At 41.5% G+C, this 26,385-nt stretch overlaps 1 protein-coding gene and 1 long non-coding RNA gene across 3 annotated transcripts in view; one reads left to right on the forward strand and one right to left on the reverse strand.

Moving 5' to 3' along the window:
- LOC134227973 (protein tincar) overlaps nucleotides 1-20,792 on the forward strand; it is a 541,225-nt gene extending 520,433 nt beyond the window's left edge. For both annotated transcript variants that reach the window (XM_062709692.1, XM_062709690.1), the window contains exons 8-11: nucleotides 15,440-17,113; nucleotides 17,180-17,513; nucleotides 17,808-18,174; nucleotides 18,409-20,792. In XM_062709692.1, the coding sequence (XP_062565676.1) occupies nucleotides 15,440-17,113; nucleotides 17,180-17,513; nucleotides 17,808-18,174; nucleotides 18,409-19,185 (3,152 nt within the window). In that variant the 3' untranslated portion in view covers nucleotides 19,186-20,792. The remainder of the gene's footprint in view (nucleotides 1-15,439; nucleotides 17,114-17,179; nucleotides 17,514-17,807; nucleotides 18,175-18,408) is intronic.
- Nucleotides 11,096-12,203, reverse strand: LOC134220050 (uncharacterized). Its single transcript, XR_009981753.1, has 3 exons — nucleotides 11,886-12,203; nucleotides 11,733-11,811; nucleotides 11,096-11,667 (listed from the first exon to the last, which is right to left on the reverse strand). It is a non-coding gene; the product is annotated as an uncharacterized LOC134220050 (long non-coding RNA).
- Nucleotides 20,793-26,385: the final 5,593 nt, after the last annotated feature.

Genomic DNA, 26,385 nt, shown 5'->3' on the forward strand with positions numbered 1-26,385 from the left:
ACATGCCAGAACCTCCAGAAGGCGGCATTCTGTCTCTGTTCGCAGATGACACATCCATCGTCTACAACGGTAGAGTGATCAGAGCGCTAGTGGCAAAACTCCAACGAGGCCTGGATGCCCTGACAGAGTACCTCACCGGCTGGAAGATCTGTATCAACGCGGCGAAGACCCAGGTCATCATTTTCCCCCACTCCAAATCCCCTAAACTTGTTCCGCCTGGGGACTGTAAAATCATCCTCAATGGCACGACTGTGGAATGGGCCAATGAGGCCGACTACCTTGGCTTGACCCTCGACAGCAAGCTTATTTTCAGGCAGCAGGTTGACAAAACGGTGACAAAGTGTAACGTCTTGTTGAAACTACTGTACCCTTTGATCAACCGCCGGTCGTCATTGTCCCTGAAAAATAAGCTTGCTGTCTACAAGCAAATCATCCTCCCTGTGATCGAATATGGCATGCCGGTCTGGGAGAGCTGCGCTAAAACCCACCACCTCAAACTTCAACGGGTCCAAAACAAATTCCTGAGGATGATCCTCAACACCCTCCCAGGACAAGAACATCCGAGGTCCACCGTCTGGCCGGAATAAAAACCTTACATGAACGCTTTGGTGAGTGTAAAGAAAAGTTTAGGGTCCGTTGCTTGCATTCGGATCAGGCTCCAATTAGGGCGCTAGTTCCAATCTAGGTTATCAAATTTTTATTGTAAATATTAGTGTACATAGTAGTTAGGTTATCAAATTTCTGAAATAATCAATTCCTCCTAAAGGATGATATGGTAAATCAAGCTAGATAATCTTTTGAAATTTCATTGAAAATAACCTATAAAAGAGACTAAAGTTGAAGGGCCTTGTGGCCAACCACTTGAATTGTTTTTAAAATACTGTACTATACAAAAATTGAAAAATAAACGAATTTAAGTCAAAAAAAAAAAGATTTTCTCGGAAAATCGGCAGGACAATTTATTACTCGGAAAATCGGGACAATTACATCGCAGCGCCGACCAGAAATCACCGGCGGTGAAAAGACTGAGAAGAAACATCATCAAGGGCGTCTCATCAGTAGTAATAAACTACTACTACTACTTCTCGGAAATTCGGCAGGACAATTACATCGCAGCGCCGACCAGAAATCACCGACGGTGAAAAGGCTGAGAAGAAGGGCGTCTCATCGAAGGCGTCGAGTATCTTCGTGCGTGTCGAGCTGGCCAAGCCCGCCGTTTCGGAGGGTTCCAAAGTCGTCACCAAGTAAGTCAGCTCCTAATGAATGAACGAGGAAGTAGCTTCATTTTAAAACGGCCCTTTTCAGGGCCACAGTCTCACTCAAAAGGAGAGGAATTTTCGTACCGTGCACGCCGGAAATCAAAATTTTGTAATGAATTTCCACTACTGATGCCACTGTCAGCCAATTTAGAATTTGCCGCTGGAACACGATAGAAGTCATCCATCCTAATACATTGTTTTGGAACGTCTCCATGCAAGGAGCGCATCGGCTGCTACAGCCAAAGAACTTTGCCCGTCACCAAGCGATTATGATTTGCATTTTTTGCAGATTTTTGTCTCGGTTCAACCTTCTCCCGTGTAAAAGATGATTTTGTTTCCAATGACGCGCCTTTCCAATAATAAACAGCAAGTACGCCGAAATCAGAATCTTGGGAAAATCTCATTTGACGCAACTCAATGATGTGAGACGTCATCATTGTTTAATTCCCGCACTTTTAATAGATAGCAGATTCCAACTTTCTACCGTCGCCAAGCGGTTATGATGTGCACTTTGAAGAAAATATTTTGGCTCTACCTCTCAATAGTACATTTGACAAGAATTGATTTTGATCCACAATGCGCCTTTCTAATCAATCATAGCAAACAAACGATAGTCCGTATCTTGCGTAAAAATTTCACTTTTCTGCTAAATAGTCACTATTAAGAAAACATTTTCAGTGACGCCACTGGTATGCAGGGACCGTAATCGCTGCCATTTTGCAATCAACTTTATCTTCTCATAAAATTTTGGTCCTGAGAAGAACCGGTTTTCTTTCCAAAATGCGCCACTAACAGTAACTAAACGATAGTCCGAAGATTGTTGCTTTTAGCGATGGCCTCTCGATGTTCCACTTTCTGCTGAGACTGCTCCTACGGGCGTCATCGTTGTGCCCGCTCTCCGAGAAAATTTAGTTGAACTGAGGATTGAGTCGAGCCCGTAGGTTGCACGATTTTGATGTCTGTGCTTGCGATGCACATCGCGATTGGTTGGTTTACCGATTTTCAGTGCCTAGTAAAATTCAATTTTTCAATAGTTCAGCACTTTGAATGCATTTTTTCGATAGCTGAGCAAAATCTTAAAGAGTTCGTCGATCGATTAACAGCAAAATCTTTAAAATCGGTTGAAAGACGGCTGAGTTATTAGCCCATACTTCCTGACCACTTTTCGTGACGGTCTCAAATTTGAAACTGCAGAATGACCCCCCAATGTTCCGGAAAGACGTAATCCTACGTCAAAAAACATATTCATAGCCCCACCTTTATTTAACCTCAAGTTGAGATTAAACAAGAGTAGCCGAACATCAAAGGCGAAACACAGAGTACACTGTGAAGAACGAATCCATATAGGTGTGCCGAGAAATCTCGCACTGAACTGATTTTTATTACCGGCCGCGCAATGCAGAACACAATATTTCGGCTGATCGCACGATCGTTCTGCTGTCCGAAACAAGAGAAATTACGCACTGAACTGATTTTTATTACCGGCCGCGCAATGCAGAACACATTATTTCGGCCGATCGCGCGATCGTTCTGCTGTCCGAAACGAGAGAAATCACGCACTTAAGCTCTGTAGGTGACAGACACAAAGTACATTGTAAAAAAACGCATAATGCGAATCCATACAGGTGATAGTTTGTTGAAAAACTAAGTAAAACACATATTCATAACCCCACACTCACGTTGAGATTCAAAAAGAGTAGCCGAAGCCGAACGTCAAAGATTTGACACAGAGTACACTGTGAAAAACGCATAATGCGAATCCATGCAGGTGACAATTTGTTGAAAAACTAAGTAAAACACATATTCATAACCCCACTCTTATTCAACCTCACTTTGAAATTGAATAAGAGTAGCCGATTATCTGGGAGAAGCAAAAAGTCAACTACCATAGCTCCGGTTAGCGCAGCGAGGGCTAAATACTGTGAAGGGGGCCCTGGTGTTTCACAGGCTCCGTTTGCGGTAAGGTTCTTATTAGACCCCCCTAACCATTCATTCGTAGGCACGGTAAGCATAAAGCCGCATCACACCGAGAATAAGGGGTCTCCTGTATGGTGGACTTTTACCACTGGAACAGGCAATCCGTAATGTTATTCTTAGCCAGATAACCAGCTGCCGACACCACATGGCTATCTAGGCTGTTCGTGGAGAGAAGTTGACATTGACTTTACGTCAACTCTCAATGTGGCCGAACAGCCCACAGAATGATTTGGAGGACTAAGAATATCCGACTTGGACAAATCTGAATCGCAAACCATGCGCATAGCTTCAAGGCGGCTATATGAACACCATGGATTGCTATTGGCTATATATCGAGCCCAGTTGCCTTGGTAGGCCAGTCCGTCTGAGCTCCAGAATTATTTGGAGAACTTAGAACACTCGATTTGGACAGATATAAATCGTAAACCGTGCCCATTATCTCTGAGCTCCAATGTGGACACCATGGGTTGCTATTGACTTTGTATTGAGCCCACTTGACTTAGTAGTTAAATTGGTCTGAACTCATGAATGACTCTGGAACTTTCTGGCTTGTTATTGGCTTTGTACCGGGCCCAGTTGAATTTGTAGATTAATTAATTTGAAGTCCAGAATAATTTGGAGAACTTAGAACATCTGCCTCGCAGCTTAGTGTTCATTAAGCTCTTCCACAGTTATGGACTGCGGGGTTTCTAAGCCGATTTAACATGTTTGCTTTCGTATATCATGAGGCTAATACGATAGTACTTTTATGCCCATGGAAGTCTAAAAAATTTCCCACCCGAACATTTTATAGATTGAACCGGAAATCGAACCCAGCCACCTTTAGCATGGTCTTGCTTTGTAGCCGCGAATCTTACCGCACGACTAATGAAGGCCCCGCTATTGGTTTTGTACCAAGCGTAATTGACGTAGTAGACCAAGGCTTTGCAATCCAGAATGGTTTGGAAAACCTGGATCATCTGTGGAAATATTGTCTGCATTCATTATTCGTCATCTGTGAAATAGTATAGGGTACATTAAAAAAAAAACGACGAAAAAGATCGTTCATGCGCGGTGTTATTGTGCCAATTTCGTCCACATAAAAGTGGCCAACTGACGATGCTTCTTCCGCCGAAGACAGGATGTAGATGTGGCTCATCAACAATCTGACGTCAGTTTTGGAAAATTTATGAGCTGACGATTATTTTGGATATATGAACATGTGAATTTGGCTGAAAAATGCCTGAGATATTGCAAAGTCAAATCCGGGTCAATATGACCTGAATACCGTAAGCGGGAGTATTTTAGCACTGTAGTAAGGTTAAAATTTTTGAAAATGTTGAAAAGTAATTAGTTATTAACATACCTACATATCATTTTCCATTTTTATTTTAACAAACTTTGCCATCCGATTTTCCCACCGCGTTTATTTGTTTTCAATGTTTTTCCCGATATTTTTTTCATCGATGAAAAAATTCACAAATATGCTCAATAAATGTATGTATGTATGTATGTATGTATGTATGTATGACAGCGAAAACCTTTTTTTCGAAAAGTCTAATCAGAATGAGTACAGACATTCCGAAAGCAAAACTCGACAAACCATATAAACAATTTACTTACTTATGCGTCCTGACTCCTGTGAATGCTGAGCGGTGCAAAGGGCGGACTTGAGAGATCTCCATCCTGAGCGATGTCCACCTGCTGACAAACGAATTCCAGTGTACTCGAAACCATTAACCCACGCCAATTTGCGCAGCGAGATCACTTCACCGAATGCAGAAAAGAGAAAATGAACAATCATCTTTTGGGAAACGTTTTCGGGCAAGATTTTGCTTCACATTTTTATCGTCCATGGTTTTGCGGAGTTTGTGCTTTTTCCCCGAAATATTCACTTCTTGATCTAGATTGTGACGTTGCAATCAATTTCTAATAAAGTTTTGCTACCCAAAATGGTTCACAAGACGTAATTATAAAACTAATTATGTTCACCACACCCTTTTGAGTCTTCTCGATTCAATGCTGAAAAGAAAAATTATTAACTGTATAACATGTGAAACCGTAATCTAAAACAAGAACAAAAATTACTTTCATACAAAGTCAATGTATTTCGAAGGTCCATCGGAATTTATATGTAAATCGGAACAACAAAAGATTTATCCAATCTTGATTATAGGAAGAATGGCTTCTGCCTTCTTCACTTTATAATAATGTCAGATAAAAAATAACCTTCTGCTATTTGCATGAGACGTTCCGTGTTATCTTTTCTATCAGGGACATTGTTTGCATAAAATAAATTCCTCCAAACCAAATCGTTTCACCAAAGTTCTCTTCTTTCGGATAAAACGTACCTTTAGTCAACATTCCAAAACATGCTATAGCTTGGTGGCTTCCTATTTTCAAGGTTCACCTCGTGAGAAAGCGCGAACTGGGATGACATCGCCACAGGTTTCCCGGTCGCTCTTCTGTATCGCCGCAAGAACAAAAGTTGAATGCGAACTGAGCAGAAGCCCGGCTTTTTCCCGGAATGAATTATTCATTCTTTGAGCCGTTCTTCCCTCCATTTTCAACTCATTTAATTTTCCACCGCGTCGTCGTCGTCCCATCGACGTGGGTGAAACTGAATGTCGCCACTAGGACGGTGCGATTGTGAAAGGAAAGTTCTTTCGCAAAGAAAGAATGAATGATACTGTTCCGGGGGGCGCACAGAGGTCTGCCCAAGTGTTGGCTGTTACCCACTGGAGTAATTCAGCTTTTCCGCGTCATTCTTCTGCAGTTCCGTCACCTCCGGTTGATGAAATCAGCGCACAGTCTGTGTTTGCCTTGGGCCAATACCTAGGCAATTCTTTAACTAGGGGAAGAGGGCGTTCGAAAATCGTTTTACCAGCGAAATTAATTTAAATCAAGTCAACTCTATTGTAATCTTAATATGTATCTAATTTGAAATGAATTTGTCTCACACCCATAAAGACATATTTTCATTAAAAATTATACGTTTGTAAACATGTTCACAGTAGCATTGCAATGATTTGCCGGTACAGGTCCCATAATGCCAACCAGGGGAACAAGCTTTTTCGGATTTATTTACCGGAATGGGACTGAGACAGATGTGACAAAACTAGGATTTTTTTTTTGTTAACCATTTTTTTTCCATGTTAACCTATAAAATAAGACGGTTAGACGAAAAAAGTTACCCAAAGGAATGTATGAAAAACTGAGATTTTCTTCACTTAAAAGAAATTTTTAACAGATATGAGAGGTAGATAAAACGCTTTGCTACTTTTTATGCGACACTAATTATAATGTACCATGCGTCTCCACACGGCATCACGCATGTAATATTAGCAGAAATATACAGCCTTCCAATGTCACTTTTGAATTGCTTGCTTTCTAGTAAAACATCCTGTATTTCACTTTATTTGAGAATAATCCTTTGCCTGGTTTTTGTGCCCCACTTATGGCAACACGACAAGTCTCTCATGGATCTTTCTTTATGGTTACACAACACAATTGGTTGTGACCCTCATCACAGGTTTGCTCAAAATTGTTATCGCGCATATAATTTGATTTGTCATCCTGTTTAAATATTTGTGTCCCATAAACACACCACCATCCGTTTGCCGTTGCATGCGAAGTAGACGCTTTATCGCCATTTTCCTGTTTTGAAGAGAAAGGCAATAACAGAAGCAGGAAATACCACCCTCTAAATTGTGTGCATTAATCTAATTAAGGTAATTTACCAAACAAACGCCTGGGAAAAAGGAACTGGAATTCTTCAAACGAGGTGCTCGTCAGCGTTTTTTTTTTCCTTCACGAAGTTTGAGTTGGAGCTTACAAACGACACAAAGAATGCAAAGTGTGGGAGTGTACATAATGATAAACGGGAAAAAAGCTGAAAAGAACCGCCACGCGACTGTTTCCCCCCACCTTTGCATTGGCTGCTATAAGGTTAATAAAAGCTGGAAAAGAAATTCCCTTTTTTTATGTTTCATCAAGTTGTAGTCCTTGCAGAAATTGCGCTACCAGCGGAAGTCAACCGAGGAAGCAGCATCAACGCAACGGAATGATGATCAATTACACGCCATGCGATGTTTTAAAACCGTTGAGTAATGAGTTCGGTCGAAGCTGGTGTGGGGAACGGAGATGGAGGCACGTGGTCCCTTGTCGATTACAGTCGTTAACAAATCTTGATTTAATGCTGTGAAAATCTGGATGGACTTTTTACGATTGAATGAGCTTTGAAAATATGATGGAGTTCCCCACACTTACAGAAAATAGCAAAATGTGACTACGCAATTGAGACTTGCCAACCATACAATGAGTGAGTGAATGACAACATTTGGAGTAAATTTTAGTAAATTTTCTGTTGAGCTAAGTTTATCATGACTGAAACGAATGCTGACTCAAGTTATATTAAAAAATCGAACACAGCACGTTGCCAGCGCTAAACGTTTCCATTAGACGATTAATTTTCTTACCTTAAAGCAAAATATTTCGGATGAGCGCATGAGCTAGTCTGGTTGAAGCGGTTCAACGTTTAACATGTTGATTATATTCAAGTGAATATACTTTTACATATACTTCAATCCTAGGCCAATCCTTTTATTTCATTGATACGGTAATAATTCATTTGTCTATTTGCTACGCATTTAACATTAGGGGAGACTGGGGAGACTTGACCCCCTTTTCTGATTTCCGATGTATCACAGCCAAAAATAAATAAACATACGCGATTTCCACACAAACTCTCTAAGAAATAAAGTATTTGACTTTACTGATGTATGACAGTCCTTAAATTATGTTGTTATTGATACACAAGCGATTTTTTGGTGTGCTGTAAAAAATCGACTTTTTAAATATTCGGAGGAAATTGATCCCTCTCCTTGCTTTGATAAAACTAGAAAAGTGTCCTCAGATTTTTCAAGTGTTTCTCCTTCAAAATACGCGGAATTTTTCGAATTTCTGTGCGTATACATGAACGATTTTTGTTGTTGAATTCGACAGCACACGCAATTTTAACATTTGGGGAGACTTGATCAGCTTTCTATGATATCTACGCAATAAATATTTTTTCCTGCCAACCCTTCAAATCAACAAAAAAACAAAAAAGAAGCTTGAGAACAGATTTATATTTTTTGAATTTTTTCGCTAAATGTTTGTATGGGTGACTGTTTGATAGCTGATGAGGCATCACTGGTTCTTTCCTTTTCTGGACTCCGTCGGGTTTACAGCGGATAATATTAATAACTTATTATCTGATCGGAAGCTTTCTTTTTCATTAGCACCTGGACTCTATCTTGATCAACTAAATATTAACAATACAGAAATAGACAGTGTCATGTTGAAAATCATTACAGTGAACTATTCATATTACGTACTAGCAAATTATGTTGCGCAAACATTCATGTGCATATTACCAGCGTTCTCCATGCAGAGCAGCGTATTCCGGATGTACGGCATGAGAATTGAGATGGACAGTTTCTGTATGTATGGCCCTTACCCAGACAATTACGACACAAACCATGCCTTCGAATATCTCTTCCTCTTTCTCTGTAGCGAGAAGTCCTGCGAATGTCGAACACCGAATGTCCCGGACATTCAGATTGTCCAAAAGGCAGCGTTAAAAAACGGCGGTGATGGCGTATTCCTCCAGTTCCTCCAAGTTCCTCCAGAATTACCTCCTAAAGTTCCTCCAGGACCACCTCCTCAAGATCCTCCAGAATTACCTCCTAAAGTTCCTCCAGGACTACCTCCTCAAGTTCCTCCAGGAATTCCTCCGGAAGTTCCTCCAGGAAATCCTCCAGAAGTTCCTCCAGGAATTCCTCCGGAAGTTCCTCCAGGAATTCCTCCGGAAGTTCCTCCAGGAATTCCTCCGGAAGTTCCTCCAGGAATTCCTCCGGAAGTTCTTCCAGGAATTCCTCCGAAAGTTCCTCCAGGAATTCCTCCGGAAGTTCCTCCAGGAATTCCTCCGGAAGTTCCTCCAGGAATTCCTCCGGAAGTTCCTCCAGGAATTCCTCCGGAAGTTCCTCCAGGAATTCCTCCGGAAGTTCCTCCAGGAATTCCTCCGGAAGTTCCTCCAGGAATTCCTCCGGAAGTTCCTCCAGGAATTCCATCAGAAGTTCCTCCGGGAATTCCTCCGGAAGTTCCTCCGGGAATTCCTCCGGAAGTTCCTCCAGGAATTCCTCCGGAAGTTCCTCCAGGAATTCCTCCGGAAGTTCCTCCAGGAATTCCTCCGGAAGCTCCTCCAGGAATTCCTCCGGAAGTTCCTCCAGGAATTCCTCCGGAAGTTCCTCCAGGAATTCCTCCGGAAGTTCCTCCAAGAATTCCCCCGGAAGTTCCTCCAGGATTACCTTCTAAAGTTCCTCCAGAAATTCCTCCAGTAACCACTCTGAAATTTATTCCAGTAATTCCTCCGAAGTTCCTTCAGGAATTCCTCCGGAAATTCCTTCAAAAATTCCTCCGGAAGCTCCTCCATGAAATCCTCTGGATGTTCCTCCAGGAATTCCTCCGTTAGTTCCTCCAGGAATTCCTGCGGAAGATCCTCCCGCAATTCCTCCGGAAGTTCCTCCAAGAATTCCCCCGGAAGTTCCTCCAGGATTACCTTCTAAAGTTCCTCCAGAAATTCCTCCAGTAACCACTCTGAAAGTTATTCCAGTAATCCCTCCGAAGTTCCTTCAGGAATTCCTCCGGAAATTCCTTCAAAAATTCCTCCGGAAGCTCCTCCATGAAATCCTCTGGATGTTCCTCCAGGAATTCCTCCGTTAGTTCCTCCAGGAATTCCTTCGGAAGTTCCTCCAGAATTCCCCCGGAAGCAATTCTGGTGATATCCTTTCCGCGCCAGATGCAGGGCACTGAATCCGATAGATCTTGTGCCGGTTCTGGCTCACCATAAAGTTTTTTCGCAGCTGCTGGATCTGAGAAACACATAGTTTCTGTATATCGGTGAGGCGAATTCCCTTCAGTTACAGGAAGCCTACAGTGAGTCAAAATATCGAAATAAAACCTTTATTTTCATTTCACTACTTATTTTTGCACCATCTCTGCTGAAGTTCAAAACTACCTCCTACTTCATTAAGGTCACTTCTGACAGAATCCAAGGTTCGAAGTGCTCGCGTTTTCGGGGGCACACCACTCGATACGGAAGCAACGCACAACTGTCATTTTTATTTTTACACGCATGCTGCGACGCAGCAAAGCTGAATCAATAAAAATGACAGTTGTCCGCCACCTCCGTATCGAGTAGTGTGTCCCCGAAAACGCGAGTACTTTGAAACCTGGATTCTGTCAGGAGTGACCTTAATATTAAATAAGAAATGTAAAATAATAACAAATAAAACAATAAAAGCAAATTACCTCACAGTGCTACAGTCCGATGTTCCTAGATTTTCAAGCAAAATCATCAAGTATCTTTCGGCAATCTCAAAATTAATATAGCCCATTACAGCCCATAATTGCATCTGTATATCAAGACAAAATTTTCAAAACGACTTATCTGCTTTTGTAAACAAAAAATCAAACGTCGATTTGACGAATCTGATAGCACTTCGACGCCAACCAACGCCATTAGCAGGTAGCTGAAACCTTCACCTACACACAAAAAAAAATCGTTGGTAAAATTAAAAGAAACGTTGGTAAAATTGAGAAAATCAGTTAGTGAATTTCAGTAGAAAGTATAAGACTGTTAAATCTACTAATTCAAAAAATGTCACTTCAAAAAACCTTTGACAAGAGCAAACTTGTCAAAATAACATTTCCCTCTCAAAACTAAATGTGCATTTTCTTCTCAAAATAACATCTTCTATTCGAAACTAAATGTGTATTTTTCTTTCAATTGGACTGTGATGTTTTCAAATTAACAAGTGCTATTTGCTTTTATTTCAGATTTTTCTTTATTTATTCGAAATTTATTGTTTTTGTTATTATTGTTATTTCCCCCTGGTTGAACTTGCTTCATATTCAAGACCTATTGCCGATGATGACGAGCCGCTACCGCTGGTGTTTGCCTTAGGTGCACCATTATCAGCGGATGCAGTAGTTTCCATCGATGGTTGTTTAATCAGAATAAATTTTGTGGTGGAGTGAGTGGATATCAGAACAGGACGAAGCGCTTAAGTTGATTAATTCCTATCACACAAATATCCAAACATCGCTTTTTGTAACACAGATCCGCCAGCGATTCTAGTGCCATCCACTTGACCAGAACACGATCTCCGCTCTTATTCTCGTAGGCATCGTCCTCGTACACGTCTCGTGTAAGCCCAAAGTCGGATAGCTTGTAAAGTTTGCCCTCCTGCAAGAAGCACATTCCAAGAGGCTAGATCGCGATGAACTCATTTTGTTAAGATTCACTTGCTGATTCTGGCCATTCCCTTGTTGGTCTGCCAGATTCGATAGCATTCTCGTAGTCGGTAGTGTCCATCACTTTCAGTTTGCGGCTCAAGCGGAGACAGATCTGTTTTGAAGATAAAGATATAAAGTATTTATTTTCATTTTCATTATATGAATGATGGAACCTACCCTATTGATCCACTGTCTGTATTTTATGACAAGCAGCGGGAAATTTCCTTTTACTGCAGGAGGACTTTTTATTCATTACCTGAAAAAAGTTATGCACCAGTTATCACCAGATTTTCGTTATCGATAATACAATATTGAAAAGGAATTACGAACCAGCATGCCCTGCCAACCAAACTGACCGCAAGCTTTCAATTTTTGGCTGGAACCAGTAGTGCCGGATGGCGGCCTTCGGAGACTGCTTGTGAATCGAATCTCTACGGCGGTTTCGGGTCGATATGCCCAAATGTTCGGATCCGGAGGGAACGGGACCTCTACCCGCACAATATATGCGTATACTAACAATTACGTACCACCTGTTGTGGAACAACCGATACAACGGAACAAGCACTATCGTTTTCGAACCTCCGGAACGACGGTTGTTGTTTGCCTCGGTTCTTGTTTCAATCTTTTTTCGTCACTGACAGTTAGCCGGGGCTGCCAGTTACATCTTTTTCAATGTTGTTCTTCTATCAGTGTTGCCAAAAAGGTAGAATGATGAAGTTTGATTAAAAAATTTTCGCATTTTATTTTGAGAGTTTTCACTGTAAAAATAAAAAATTTGAACTGAAGAAAAACTTTCAAATCAATCAATTTATCATTTGACTTAAAAGTTTTGGCTCTTAGAAATACCAAATTTTCCATATTGTTGAAATAACATTGAAAAAATGTTGGAATCCCAACTTTTTTTTGCTCTGTGTACCTATTGATAGTGTTGGTTTACGTGGGAGTGCTATCAAAAGATGTTTTAGTTACTAGATAAAGATTGTCGCTTCGGTCCTTTGTTCTGCTGTCCGAAACATGTGTGGTACATACCTGTCAAATCGTATGGATTTTCCTTCTTTGACATTTAGCTCCCCTATCCTCGCCAGCAAAAGACGTTCCGGACAGCGACGACAGCGACAATCTTTATCTAGTAACTAAAATATCTTTTGTGCTATCAGATTCGTCAAATCGACGTTTCAATCTTTGTTTACAAAAGCAGATAAGTTGTTTTGAAAATTTTGTCTTGATATGTTCTTTTCAGCGGCGCAGTCGAAATTTTTCAAATGTATAATGGTTTGAACGGAACTTTTTTTCTAACAAATTGGGGGAGGGGGATATGCTCCCAAAACTACCCACAGACTACGGTACTCAAATTATTTCAACGACGCGGTCAAAAAATTGCAAGAAAAATATGTGACACATAAAAATCGACGGCGGCCGCGGTGCGGTATTGCACAGCTCTAGCCTGGGTGCGACATCACTCGCTGGGGCGGGATTATCAACTATGGGACTTCATTGATAATAATTGAAGTAAGCAATTCCAAAAATAGATGTGTATAATTGACCTCTTTGGAGTAGTAGTATTTTCCCGGGATTCCCGATTCCCGGGATGCAAACTTTAGTTTCCCGAATTTCCCGGGAAATTATTATGTTAAAGTATTTGAAAATCCTTTTTTTATTTTGATGAGGAAGTATCAATTATATTTTTGAGTAACATCCGTTCACTGTTCCCATAATGAAACTTCTATTTAATAACATATTTTGCTTTCAAAGTAGATTACACCCCATATTATAAATAAATAAAGTTTTGAATCTGTGGATGCTAGTATCACAGACAAACAGACATAACACCGTGAACATTCACTCATAAAATTCATCGTCGTTCAAACACTAACGACATCTGTTGATTTCAGTTAGTTGGGCAAATCACGAACCAGATGGCGGTAGTGAGCAAACGTCAAACTAGAGAAAATCCGATGCGTGCGCCACGAGTGATCGATTGGCCAACTAATGATTATTTAAATTAACCAGTAAATCAGTGAACGATGGTAATTTCACGAGTGTTATGTCTGTGCTAGTATGCTAATGCGTTTTGAAGGGAGACGAAAAAAAGCATAAGTTTCCATCGGTCGTTTATTGATTTAGTAGGCCCTATCACCGGTGGGTATTATGAAGTCGAAATAAAAATTTAGTGTTTGATGAAATTTCTCAATATAAAAATCAAAGTTATTTATTCGTGCAAAGCGACAAATTTTCTCCAGATCGCAGATATTTAGGCAAGAGCAGTGACGGCTTTGGTAGGTTTATCATAAGAGGTTTTTTAAAGATCTTCAACACTTTTTGATTCAAACCGCGACTCGTGTTCCAAACAGACTCATGTTCCGAACACTCATTTTTGTTTAGGGATGTCTTTTTTTTCAAAATTATAATGAACTATTGAGAATTTAATGTCTGGACATGTCAGAGTACAAAAGTTAACATGTTACGTTAACAGGTAACAACTACGCAGGTCAGAAGAGTCTAATAACAAAAACTCGCCAAACTTATGCAATTTTATGCGTTTCTGGTGCTGTTCGGAATTCCAAATAAAGATCGACAAAAAGAATTATTTAATATTGATAGTTAGGATTTGTAAGGTACGACCATAAAACGTTCATCCGAAAGTATATTTTCGCTTGCGAAAAAACATTTCATTTTTGAAAATATTTTCATTAATACCTTATATTCAAAGAAGAAATGTGCACAAGGTTCAAGGTTCGCATTATAAATCAAATATGACCAGAATATTGTTTGTATTAAGAAAATATACGGACGAGTACCAGAATGGTTGATGTTAGGAACCTTATGGTAATAACAGAACAAATCCTGTCAAAGCCGTCTTCGCATCCATATCAAGGAAGAATGCAAACATTATGGAAATGTAGCACAAAGCGGAGCTCATCTATACACAGCAGATCCACTCTTAAACAAGGGCAGATGCTGAAACTTTGGCATCAGATGCTCGTGATGACGTTTTGCAGAAAGAGGTAACGCTTTTCGAACTAAACAGAGAAAACTCTCAGACTTTTTTTTTTTTTTTGTCTTTATTAAAGAGACTTTCAGCCCAAGGAACTCTCAGACTCTTCAATAACTCTTTAATCATTTAAGCACAATGTAGCAAATATCAATCCCCTTAGGTCGAGAGTATATTTTATTTTAAGTTATTATTTCAAGTAATGATTTTGAGTTTCGCATAATTATTTTATTTCCCGGGATCCCGGGAAATCCCGGGAAGTTAACATTTTATTTCCCGTTTCCCGGGAAGTTAATTCCCGGGAAAAATGGAACCCCTAGTAGTTACAGTATGAAGGTTGAACACGCAGATGGTGACGAACATTATAGGTAGTCAAGGGAGCAGAAATATCCAACGGTTTCAAAAGCACTCGTATTGTAGATTAGATTGTAAATTGGTAAGTCACGTCACAAAGAAGAGCGTTGGAGTAGAATTTCCCGACGAAATTTTTAAGAATTTTAGAAGAATTTCCTCTGAAAATTCGGAACAATTTGTTATAGATATCCGGATGAATGTCCCGTGAAATTCAGCAAAATTTCTCGTAGAAATTTGGACGACGTTCACTTGGACAATAGAGAAAAAAAAATTACGAAGAACTTCCCGTGGAAATTTTAAAGAAACTCCTGTGGACATTTCGGACAATTTCTCATGAATCTTTTGGAGAATTTTCCAGCGAAATTCAGTGTGTGTTCCTGAAAGTCTGTACAATTCCCCTTGGAAATTCTGACTAATTGAAAATTTCGAAAAGATGCGTTTGTACAAATGGCTACCGCTATATTGCACTAACAGATTAAAAGATATTATGTATTTCATTTAAATTCTAATAACTTTGATTTTCTCTGTCCCATTTCAGACGACATCTGGCGCACTGACCTGGACTTCATGGTAACACATAATGATCGATTGGTAGTTTTATCTTTTATGACGGCCTCGTACCCTAACACGACTACCAAACCCATGAGTAACGGTGGCAGCCACATGCTCTACCCGAACGGTGACTTTTCCGAACGCAACGATATGGTGGAAAAGTTTTCCGCCTATGACGACGATGACGAAGGAGAGATTACCTCGGAAGAAGATGATGATCCGTTCCGTACTCATGAATCCCTACAGGAAATGCCCAACAACGAACGTTCTTCAATTTCCATCTCGACCATGGAAAACTTTAACGTGTTCGATAATCCTACGACGATACACACTCTGCCTCCGGTACGAAATCTGTTGACGACCACCACAGCACCCATTACTACTACCACAGTTATCTACACAACTATTCCTCCACCTGCTACAACGCGCCCCACAGCTGCAAGGAAGCACGATCGAAACAAAAGTCATAGTCACAATCGTAAACACTCTAATAAATCTCATGGCGGCAAAAAAGATAAAACACATCATCAGAACCATCACCACCTGGACGATGTGGACACCAGGCTCGAACTGCAACCTCAAAAAGAGTTCGACTTTGACGAGTTTGACGTGCACGAAATCGATACCATATTCGAGGTCAATCACAGCCGAAAAGCTCAACCAAACGGCAAAAAGAATACTCCGGTCACGACAATGGCTACAACCAGTGGAACAACTACGTCCACCGTTGCAACTAAACCGTCCCCGAGAAGCAGCACAAAGAAGACTCCCACCAAGGACAGCAACACACATATCATTAAACCGGTAAAACTTCCGGAAAACATCGTCCCCTCCACGCCGGTGACGACCAACTCGAAAATCATCGAGATCAAACCTAGCACTACGGGGGCGACCTCCCGGAGTACTCCGAAAAAGATCAAACGATTCACATCGGATAACTACAGCAGCGAAAGCTTAGAAAGCTTGGAAAGCATCCCAAGTGTGGACGAGGACGAGTTCATAATCAAGGACGAGAACGGAATGGCGATTAGGCCGGCCTTTCTGATAGGTGCCATTCCGGGAAATGTGTCTACGAAACCAATTGAGCTGACCGGATTTGCTGGATTACTGCAGGTATTCTTTGGAGTAGATCAGCAATTCAACGCAAAACGTTGGACGTCTACCCCAAGCTTAGAGTTCGTAAATCTAGCAATCGCCCTAATGGCTTGGGCCGTTCGTTACCCATCTGTGTTCTGGCACACATCGAAGACGTTTGCATTTGTGTTCAGCTTGCAGATGATCGCTAACGGAATTGACATTTTGTTAAGCTTCGCTGGGGCTAGCGTCCTGTATAAGCTTCAAGCACTCGGCCAATCCCTACCCATGCAAGCGCCACCGTTGATCCTCAATGGAACGGTAACGATCGCGCTTACGATCTTGGCAGTAATATTGACGATCGCCTCGTCGATGGTGCTGTACCTGTACGGACACGGAAAGATGGCCGTGAAGATACGCGATCGACGGCTGATTACGGCAAAGCAAAGCACCGATGTTTGGGCTTACTTTGCGCACTGCTCGTCGCTATGCTTCGTCCTAGCGCTGGCGGTGGTGAAAGCACCATTACTGCACGATCTGAGTGCGGCGTATCGGGGAAGCCTCGATGGTGCCGTTTTGGCTGCGGGTATGTGTACATATTTGAGGGGTTTATATGTACATTAGGTTAAATGGTTTCTTTTTCTTTCCACAGCACTGGGATCTGTAGTGCATCTGTTTCTATGGATAGTCCTTTGGCTAGGGCTAACGGCTAAACGACGCTGGAATTTTAAGCTTCCACCTCTGGAGGTATCGATCGCGCGGAACGGTGTATCACAACCGTTACTACGAGGAGGAACCGGTGGGTCGCTGCTACGGACATCTAGTGGCAAGGGGTCCTCCGTCGATGGAACCGGAGCAACTAGCAGCGAAGAAGAAACCGTGTACTGGCCAAAGATTGCACCAAACTCACCGAAGTTGAAAGTAACCTTCAATGAAGTAACCAGTACGTCTCCTGATCACGTCATTGGTGACCATGACGGCAAGCGGTAAAACAGCCAATCAACATTGTTCCAAAGCGTTTTTGTGTGTTCGTTTTGCAACCTGCGTTGTATTTATTGCTTTATGTGATGTTTTTGGTTGATTTTGCATTGATTGCCTGTTTTGAGTTCTAAGCTTTAATTTTCAGTTATCGTACATCTCTAGCATAGATGGAAGTTAGCTGGGCTAACTTCACTCCCAAAGTGGTAGTCCGCCAAACTTTCCTCACTGTGTTTATTTTGCATGTACCACACTTTCCCCTTGTTTGAGTCTAACCCCGTGATCCTACCGTTACCCTACAGCCATCCGTCCAGCGGAACCACGATACGTATGTCCAGTATTACGGGGGAAACTGATGACGGCGACTACGCCACACTAAGAGGACCCACCGGTGATTTGCTGCATTTGAGTGAGTTTGCAGATCATCCACCACCTCCTGACGATCTCCTTGCTCCCACCAATACGGTAAACGATCATGCAGACGACACTTCGGAGGAGGGCAAACTACTCGCTTGCGTCCGTGACGACAGTGTTACGTATGCATCGACCCGAGACTTAGAACCTCCTATCAACCGCACAATGTCTCGCGAGACGTTCATGCGATCACCGGAACAATTAAGCAGCCCTCTAGCGCCAGTCACCGTCACCGTACATAATAATGAAAATGTTGTAAGTAATGCACAATAATGTATCCCGTAACAGTGTTGGTATTCATAGGGGCTAACTTGACGCCAGGTTGGAAATAACGTTTCTAAGAGTATCAATTTCACCAGAATCTGAAATAATGAAAAGGCGTTCAAAAACATTCAATTTATTTAGCAGTCTGCTGTCAGTTAGTCCATGAAAATTATTACACATTAAACTCAAATATTTTAATATAACGTTAACTTAATCCAACCCTAGGCTCCTGGTTTAACACCGCGCTGTTTGCGTCGTGCTGACTCCGGTATGCCGAACGAAGCCCTAACTCCTCGATCGGACACCACATCGACCGAAAGTTCTACATCGCCTCCGGACTGTAGAGATGCTCCATCAGAGACTTCTAGTGGGGTTCACTCCGGCGAAGAACGCGACGAAGTAGTCATTCGACCCCGATCCGGCCCTTACAAATCAATCATAAAACCACCTCCTCCAGCAATCCAGGAAGAACCGTTCGGACGATCGACGAACATGAAAATGTCCAGCTTCAACAAGGACGGATCGAGTGCTACTCTACCTCTCACGCGAGGCTCTGTAGACATGCATCGAGAGTATCCCCAGTGCAGCACTATGCCTCTCCCTGCGGGCTACCATCAGCAGCCACACCACTATCACTCACAGTCTTCGTTTACTTCACCGAGCTCTTCCTCTCGACAACAACTGCAGCACACGACGCTGCCTAACGGCGTCCGCTATCAGTCAAATCAGTTCCTCAAACGGATGCCATATATCAAAACGGCCGAATCTCCCTACGGGCATCTGGGCTTGGGTAGTGGCCACCACACCTTCTCCAAACTTCTCCACGATCCTTTAGGTATGCCCAATAGTTCACCTCCTACCCATTCGCAGTCCAGTCATAGCACCTTTGGAACGGTGGTAGCTACCATACCCGAGGACCGAGACTCGGCCAACTATTCAATGATCTCCGATCAGGACCGGGAAATGTACATAAACGCCGGACAGATGCAGATGCAAAACTAGATATGCTCGCGATGTCGGTAGATAAGTATTTTAAGCCATTCATTGTAATTATGAACAACCACCACACATGCATCGTCTAAGCAAGTAAGTGTAGAAAAAATACCATTCAATGCGCCTTCTTTCAAATAAGTTTTTATGAGGATGAGGGTCTAGTTTTTTTCATAGGGTTGAAATGAAAAGTCGCACAACTAATTTAGGAAGACTAATCAGTCGGTTTTAGTTCAATTCTTAGGTTTGTACATTTGAATTCATACATTTGTCAGTGATGATCTCGGCTGTAAATATTTGAAGTTTGCGAGATGTCTGAAATATTGTGTAAGTAACGAAATTCAACTCGAATCGCAGTGTTTAATGCTCAGGCGGTGGAACAAACTATGTAACAAACAAACGTAAATACACGAATTATGCCATACTATACATTACGCAGTTAAAAATGGAAAGTGTGAAAATATCGGCAATACAGCTTTAACTAGGCTTTCACATACACAGGTACAACATAGGACATTTTTCACAGGATGAAAGACCAATTTAGGAATGGTGTCGTTAGCTTGAAGGACCGATTAGATTTGATATACCTTCCAATGATTATTTGGTGTCCATTTTATGGCTTCGTCGTTATAAAAATTAATATGGTAACGGAGGTTTACCCAAAATAAAAATAATATTCTTGAAGTTGGGGAGGTCCCGTAGCGTAGTTGGCTACACGTTCGCCTTATAAGCAAATGGTCATGGGTTCGATTCCCAGCCCCTCCACCAAACCCTCGTAAGTCGCCGGATGCGCAGCCCATGCGGTAGCGTATTGGGAGACGCGCTTTATCGTCATGGCTGCCTGATGACGACTGACAACTTGTTCTTCTCGGAGGCATTCCTCCAACGTACCCGGATAAAATGGCAACCGAACAATGCAACGATCATTGAATGCACGACATGGACAAACGAACACAATGGACTCACGATGAGATGGACTGGCAACGACAACTTTAATGGTAATGGAAATCTAAAAATAGATTCTGTGTGGGTTCTGCACAGCAGAATACCACAGTAGATCTCGGCACAGTAGCGGTTAAGTAACAGAGAGTGCCTGAACAAATAAATAAAGGAATAATAATAATTCTTGAAGTTGACCTGCAAGCAAACATGTCCGCAGTGGCACAAATATGAGTTTTCGTAAAATTCTGCCATATACTTGGTCGGGGTTCAGCCAAACCGCACCAAGCTTTTTGATTGGCTTGTGATATTTAGTTTGCAAAAGAAAAACGGAAAGTATTCTATATCAAATCATGCGTACATTTGTTGTATACGATATCCTCAGTTATGGCTTTGATCGATGTCCAATGCGATTTGTGATTAATTGAATCTGTTACACGAAAATTTTAGGGAAAAAATGGAAATTTTCATTGGCGCTTGGTGTGATTTGGCAGAACCCCGACCACTTATCAAACATCTCTATGGAAAGCGATTTATCCTCCCAACCATCGCATTTCAAATTAGGGATTATGAACATCTTTTTTTGTCATTTCTGGATGCCAGATCTAAGGGTACCGTCGCCGGGGTGACAATGGGTCAAATGGGGGTGAGAATAGGTCACTGTTTCAACCACTTAGAATGCTTGTAGAATAGATTGAATAACAATATTGCTCTACGAGCTCCAGTCTGCCGGTGGAAGCGATGACCCATTGTCATCCCCGATGGCGGTACTACAAGAAATTCCGTGCGGCTTCACTAAAAGGATTTCCTGGAGGAGGAAATTTCCGCAGAAATTTACAAAGGCCTTTCCAGAGAATTTTCAGAATGAATGTCGGAAATGCCATAAGGAGTTCCTTCGTAAATTCCGTTAGAAATTCTTGCTGGAAATTATTGGAAAAATTTCCAAGGGAATGGAATTTCCAATGGTATCCGATGGATTTCCTTAAAGAAATCTTGCAGTATTTTTGATTTATTTTGGAGGAATCCTGTATATATTTACAAAAAAAAATGTCAGAAGTTAATTCCTAAGGAATTCTTGAGAACATCCGAAGAATTTTGGTCGGTAGTAGAACCCGGTTTTGACATTTTTTTCAATTTATTTACGCCTCCAATTAAGTTCTACTGCTGACGCCCAATTATAAATGAACCAATTACGCCAAAAATGCTCCAGAGCTCTGGCGCCGCCAGTGGTAAGAGTTGAGCTAGCAGTAAGTTTCTTAATATGTTTAACGGATACTGAGTGGCCAGGGACTCAAATCAAAATTTCAATTGAGATTGTTGGAACCTTAAACAGGCAAAATCCCAACCAGAGGGCTGAAATTCTGCAGGGCGCTAAATTTGGGAACTTGCGGATAATTTTATTTTATGTTTTTCCATTCCCGTTTAGATACCGCCGGTGTAAAAGTGGATCTTTATATAGGGCTCAGAAATAGGGATAGGGACCTAAATAGAGATTAACGTGGCCATGCCCAAAATTGAGCAAATTATTCAGCAATTCATTTCGGTTGATCTCCAGCACATTTTATTTTCCAGCAAAATTCATTGTACTGTATATCCAATGAATACAAATTTATGTATTCATCTATGAAGATTCGTTGATGATGTGATGCAAGCTACAATATCTGACTTTCTACGTGCGTTACGAACATCTTAGGGATTTTTTTTGTTTTTCACTCGACTGTATTATTTTGGTAGATTTTTGGCTTCGCAGAGTTAGGGATTTCTTTGACACGAACGAGTTGTTAAAAGCTAAACTTTAAAACACTTTATTTCCGCGTACTTCACTTATCGACTACTTACTATGAAATTAATTATGCTTACCTTGCGCATTTTGCCCAGCCTAACACATGATTTATAGTGCGGCGTGGCGTGATGCACCACGTTGCATAAAACTGCCCCTAACTCTCCTAGCAGGATTATGTAACGCAGTCTTGAAAGGAATTGAAAACTATGATTTTAATCTTTTCCCGACGTTTCGGTCCATTCAGGGCATTTTTCAAGGGGTCGATTTGTTAAAGTTTCTTCGTCAAATATGTTTCTGTGTAACGTACTATGTCATGTGAACTATATGGTTCAAATTTGGTCCGAACGAATTTAGTATCGGACAATTTGAATAAAATTCTGCTATCCGAAATTCGGTGCCTGGACTTGCTAATTTCTACCATTGCTTTCCTGCTTTTGAATGGACCGTTGGGAAAAGATTAAATACATAGTTTTCAATTCCTTTCAAGGCTACGAAGCCAAAAATCAATCATATGACCACCAGAAAAATCTAAAAATCTAAAACATAGCCAGAACCAGCCACCACCATAAAGCCAAATATTCAATTAAACGTTTGTTGTATTCATTAGAAACTGGTTTTTGGCGTACTGGGTAATAGCCGATCATACTTGATGAAATTTTGAGTTTTCCTTTTGTTTAATAAATTACTGTTGAACAATTTAGATCTATGAAAAAAAAGTAGAACAATCAGCTTACGAAAATTCCTAATGAAACTGGTATGTGGGTACATTCAATATTGTAATGTTCTGCTCCTTCAAATAAAACACTGTTCTCACAAACAATAATCCCGTTTATTATAAATGGCTTTCTTCACATCTATTCCCGACACTCTGATATACCACCGTTCTCTGCGGCTGCTCAACACTTTCTGCCCCCTAACATATACCTGCTTCCCTCTCACTGTCACTCATCATCAATATCTCTCTGTTATGAAGGTATGCCTAACCGTTCGAACAACTGTCAGTATACAAACAAGGTGTGGCACCACCGTGATACCTATCGGTAGATGTGGGACCCTACAACCCCCCTTAACCTTCAAAGAGTTAATGCGATACAAAATCTTTGAACCGAGATGGTTCCGCTCTCGCTCTAGGGGGTCTAGATTTAGGATCGTTCAGTTTTTTCTCTTGATCTGTTGCTGGCGAATCAGTTTCCATTTTCTTTAAATGTGCAACATTCCGACGAAATTCTTTCCCCGTCACCTTGGATCTTACAGTAACATCTCCTCCTTGCTTCCTAACAACGTCGAACTCTTCAGGGGAATAGTTTGCTTCTAGTTTGTTACATTTCTTCATTCTTTTTGCCAACACCGAATCTCCCACTTCAATTCTACTTTCTTCAGCCCTTCTTTTACCATCTGCATAAATTTTCCCTTTTCCTTTGCTAGCGCATCTCTATCTCTGATTTCTCCATCATCCGCTCTTTCCACTGGTACTTGGGGTAGCTTAGTCCGAATTCTACGACCAAACATCAATTCGGCTGGTGATATTCCCGTTGTTGAGTGGTTGGTTGAATGATAAGTTAATAAGTACTTCCTCATCTCCTCTCTCCAATTCTTCCCAAGCTCCTGTACTATTCTCAACCTTTTGAGTAATGATCGGTTTTGTCTCTCCACTTCCCCGTTCATCGCTGGCCAGAACGGAATGGTGTTGATCAACTTAACGTCATTAGATTCGCAGAAATCTCGAAATTCTTCACATTTTTCGGAGAATTGAGGACCGTTATCAACTCTCAAAGTTATCGGTAATCCGTATCGGCCAAATATAGCAGCCAATTCAGATATTGTATCCGCCGCTGTTATTGATGTCATCTCCACCACCTCCATGTAGCGACTATAATAGTCCACAACCACCAATAGATACTGACCTTCAGGTAGCGGTCCAAGAAAATCAGCGGCTATGTCTATCCAGGGTTGGTTTGGAAGATCCTTTCTGTTCATCGGCTCTGGTGCATTTGGTGTCGAGACAAGTGTGCATCCTTTGCATTGCTTAACAACTCGTTCTACATGCTGATCGATTTTGGGCCACCAGACATTTGCTCTGAGATGGCTTTTCATTAATCGCATACCAGGATGTCCTTCATGAGCTAATTCCAGAACGGTTTCTCGTAGCTTTTCCGGAATTACAATTCGATCCACCCTCATGAGAACATCATTTATTGAACAAAGTTCGTTAGCTACAACTCGGTATGCTAGAGGTAAATTTTGTTGGTCCCCCAATCGAATCTTTCGGATTACTTCACATATGTCAGCATCTAATAAACTTTCTTTTTCGATGTCTTCCCATTTAACCGCAGAAGCATTAGCTGCATAAACTGCAACCTCTCGAATAAAAATCTCCTCTTCATTATCGAATGGAATAGCAGCCGAAGTTCCTAATCGTGAGAGAGCATCGGCAATATTTTTGTATCCCGGTACGTGTACGATTTGATAGTCGAAGGACTGCAACCGTAGCACCCATCTCTCTATTCTTGAACATGGCTTAGAGCGCGGCGTAAACAAATATTCCAAGGCTTTACAGTCAGTGATCAAATCGAAGGATGCTCCATACAAGTACATGCCAAAACGTTCCACACTCCAAACTAACGCTAATGCCTCCTTCTCAGTTTGGCAGTATCGATGCTCTGTGTCAGTTAGTGATTTTGATGCGTAAGAGATAATCCGCGACTCACCAGTATCATCTGTTTGTATTAAAACAGCACCAAGTCCATTTGGGCTGGCATCTGCCATAACTGCTGTACGATCTCTAGGGTTGAAAAATCCTAAACTCGCTTCAGTGCCTAACAACAGCTTGATCTTTTCGAATGATGTGTTCTGTTCAGGACCCCAAACAAATTTAACTCCTTTCTTGGTTAACTCACGTAATGGTTGAGCAATGTGGGCCAAATCAGGAATAAATTTATTCATGTAGTTTGCGAGCCCAAGGAAACTCCGCACTTCTGACTCTGTTATTGGCGCCCGGAAAGACAAAACTGCTTTAATTTTCGATAATGATGGGCTAATTCCTTTTTCCGAAATATGATGACCCAGAAAATCTAATTCAGATACCCCCAAAGCACACTTGTCCCAGTTGATCTCTACTCCTCGCTCTTAAAACCTATAAATAATTAGTCAATTTATTAATTAATCTTTATTCATTCCTCATATAAAACTTGAACAATGAAAACAACAAGATTAGTTTACCTCCTTTAAATTTCTGTTATGAGCTTCTTCATTTTCACCTTCAACAATAATATCGTCCAGGTACCAATAAGTACCTTTACATCCGGATAGCAGCTCTTCCATGACTCGTTGATAGATCTCAGGTGCTGTTACCAATCCAAACGGCATCCTTTTGAAGCGAAATAACCCTCTGTTTGTAATAAACGTAGTGAAGTCTCTTGAATCCGGCGCCAACTCCACTTGGTGAAAAGCCTCACGTATGTCGAGTTTACTCCAAATTTTCCCACGACCAATGCGAGCCAGGTATTCCTCTACCACCGGCATAGGGAAACGTTCGCGTATAACTGCCTCATTCACTCGTCGTAGGTCCAAACACAAACGAGGTTCTCCAGATGCTTTCCCTACTACTACGAGCGGGGAAACCCAAGACGTTGGACCAATTTTAGGCTCTATGATATCACGACGTAGTAGCTCTTCTATTTTTCGATCTACAGCCACTTCCATGTGTATTGGAACACGGCGCAGAGGTTGAAACACCGGTTTTATGTGTGGGTTAACGCGAATGTGTGCCTGTACTCCCGATATCTTGCTGAACGGTTCCTTCGTCGCATTTACGCGGTTGATATTCAATCCAACCTTCAGCACGCCAAGTTGTTTCGCCGTGTAATCTCCTAGAATATCCCGCTGTCCACCCTGTACTACAAAAAATTCGGCAACCACTTTCTTTACACCGATTACAACTTCCGCCTCGAACGATCCCACTACAACAAGCGGCTTGTCGCTACCGTAACCTTTCAGCACTTTCGAGCTTCCTTTCACGGAACTTTTTACTGAAATTTTCTTCTGCTTCATAGCTTCCCATGTTTCCGGTTTGATGAGATTAACATCAGCACCCGAATCAACCAACAGCTCTACAGCAATGCCACCAATTTTTCCAAGAATCATGTTAGAGTTATTGCCTCCGTAAAACGCGTAGTATACTTTTCCGACGGATTCCGGGGTTTCCACCTTCTCTGCATCCTGATTAGTTTTGTCCTCAAACGGTTCCACTTGGTTAACCCGTTTATGTTCAACTGGCTCACTTCTTTCAAACCGACGTTTCCTGCAAGTTTTCTCAAAATGGCCCAATCGTCTACATCTGCGACATGTTCGTCCTTTCGCAGGACAATCGTTAGAAGCAGAGAAATGCCCCTGTTGTCCACACGCGAAACAAGTTTGGCTACTTAGTCTCAACGAAGAACGAGATTCTCCACCTGGGCGGTTCATCTGTCTTGGTAGTTCAGCTCTTTTCG

Source organism: Armigeres subalbatus, chromosome 3 (genome assembly GCF_024139115.2).
Source record: "Armigeres subalbatus isolate Guangzhou_Male chromosome 3, GZ_Asu_2, whole genome shotgun sequence".
Classification (NCBI taxonomy): domain Eukaryota; kingdom Metazoa; phylum Arthropoda; class Insecta; order Diptera; family Culicidae; genus Armigeres; species Armigeres subalbatus.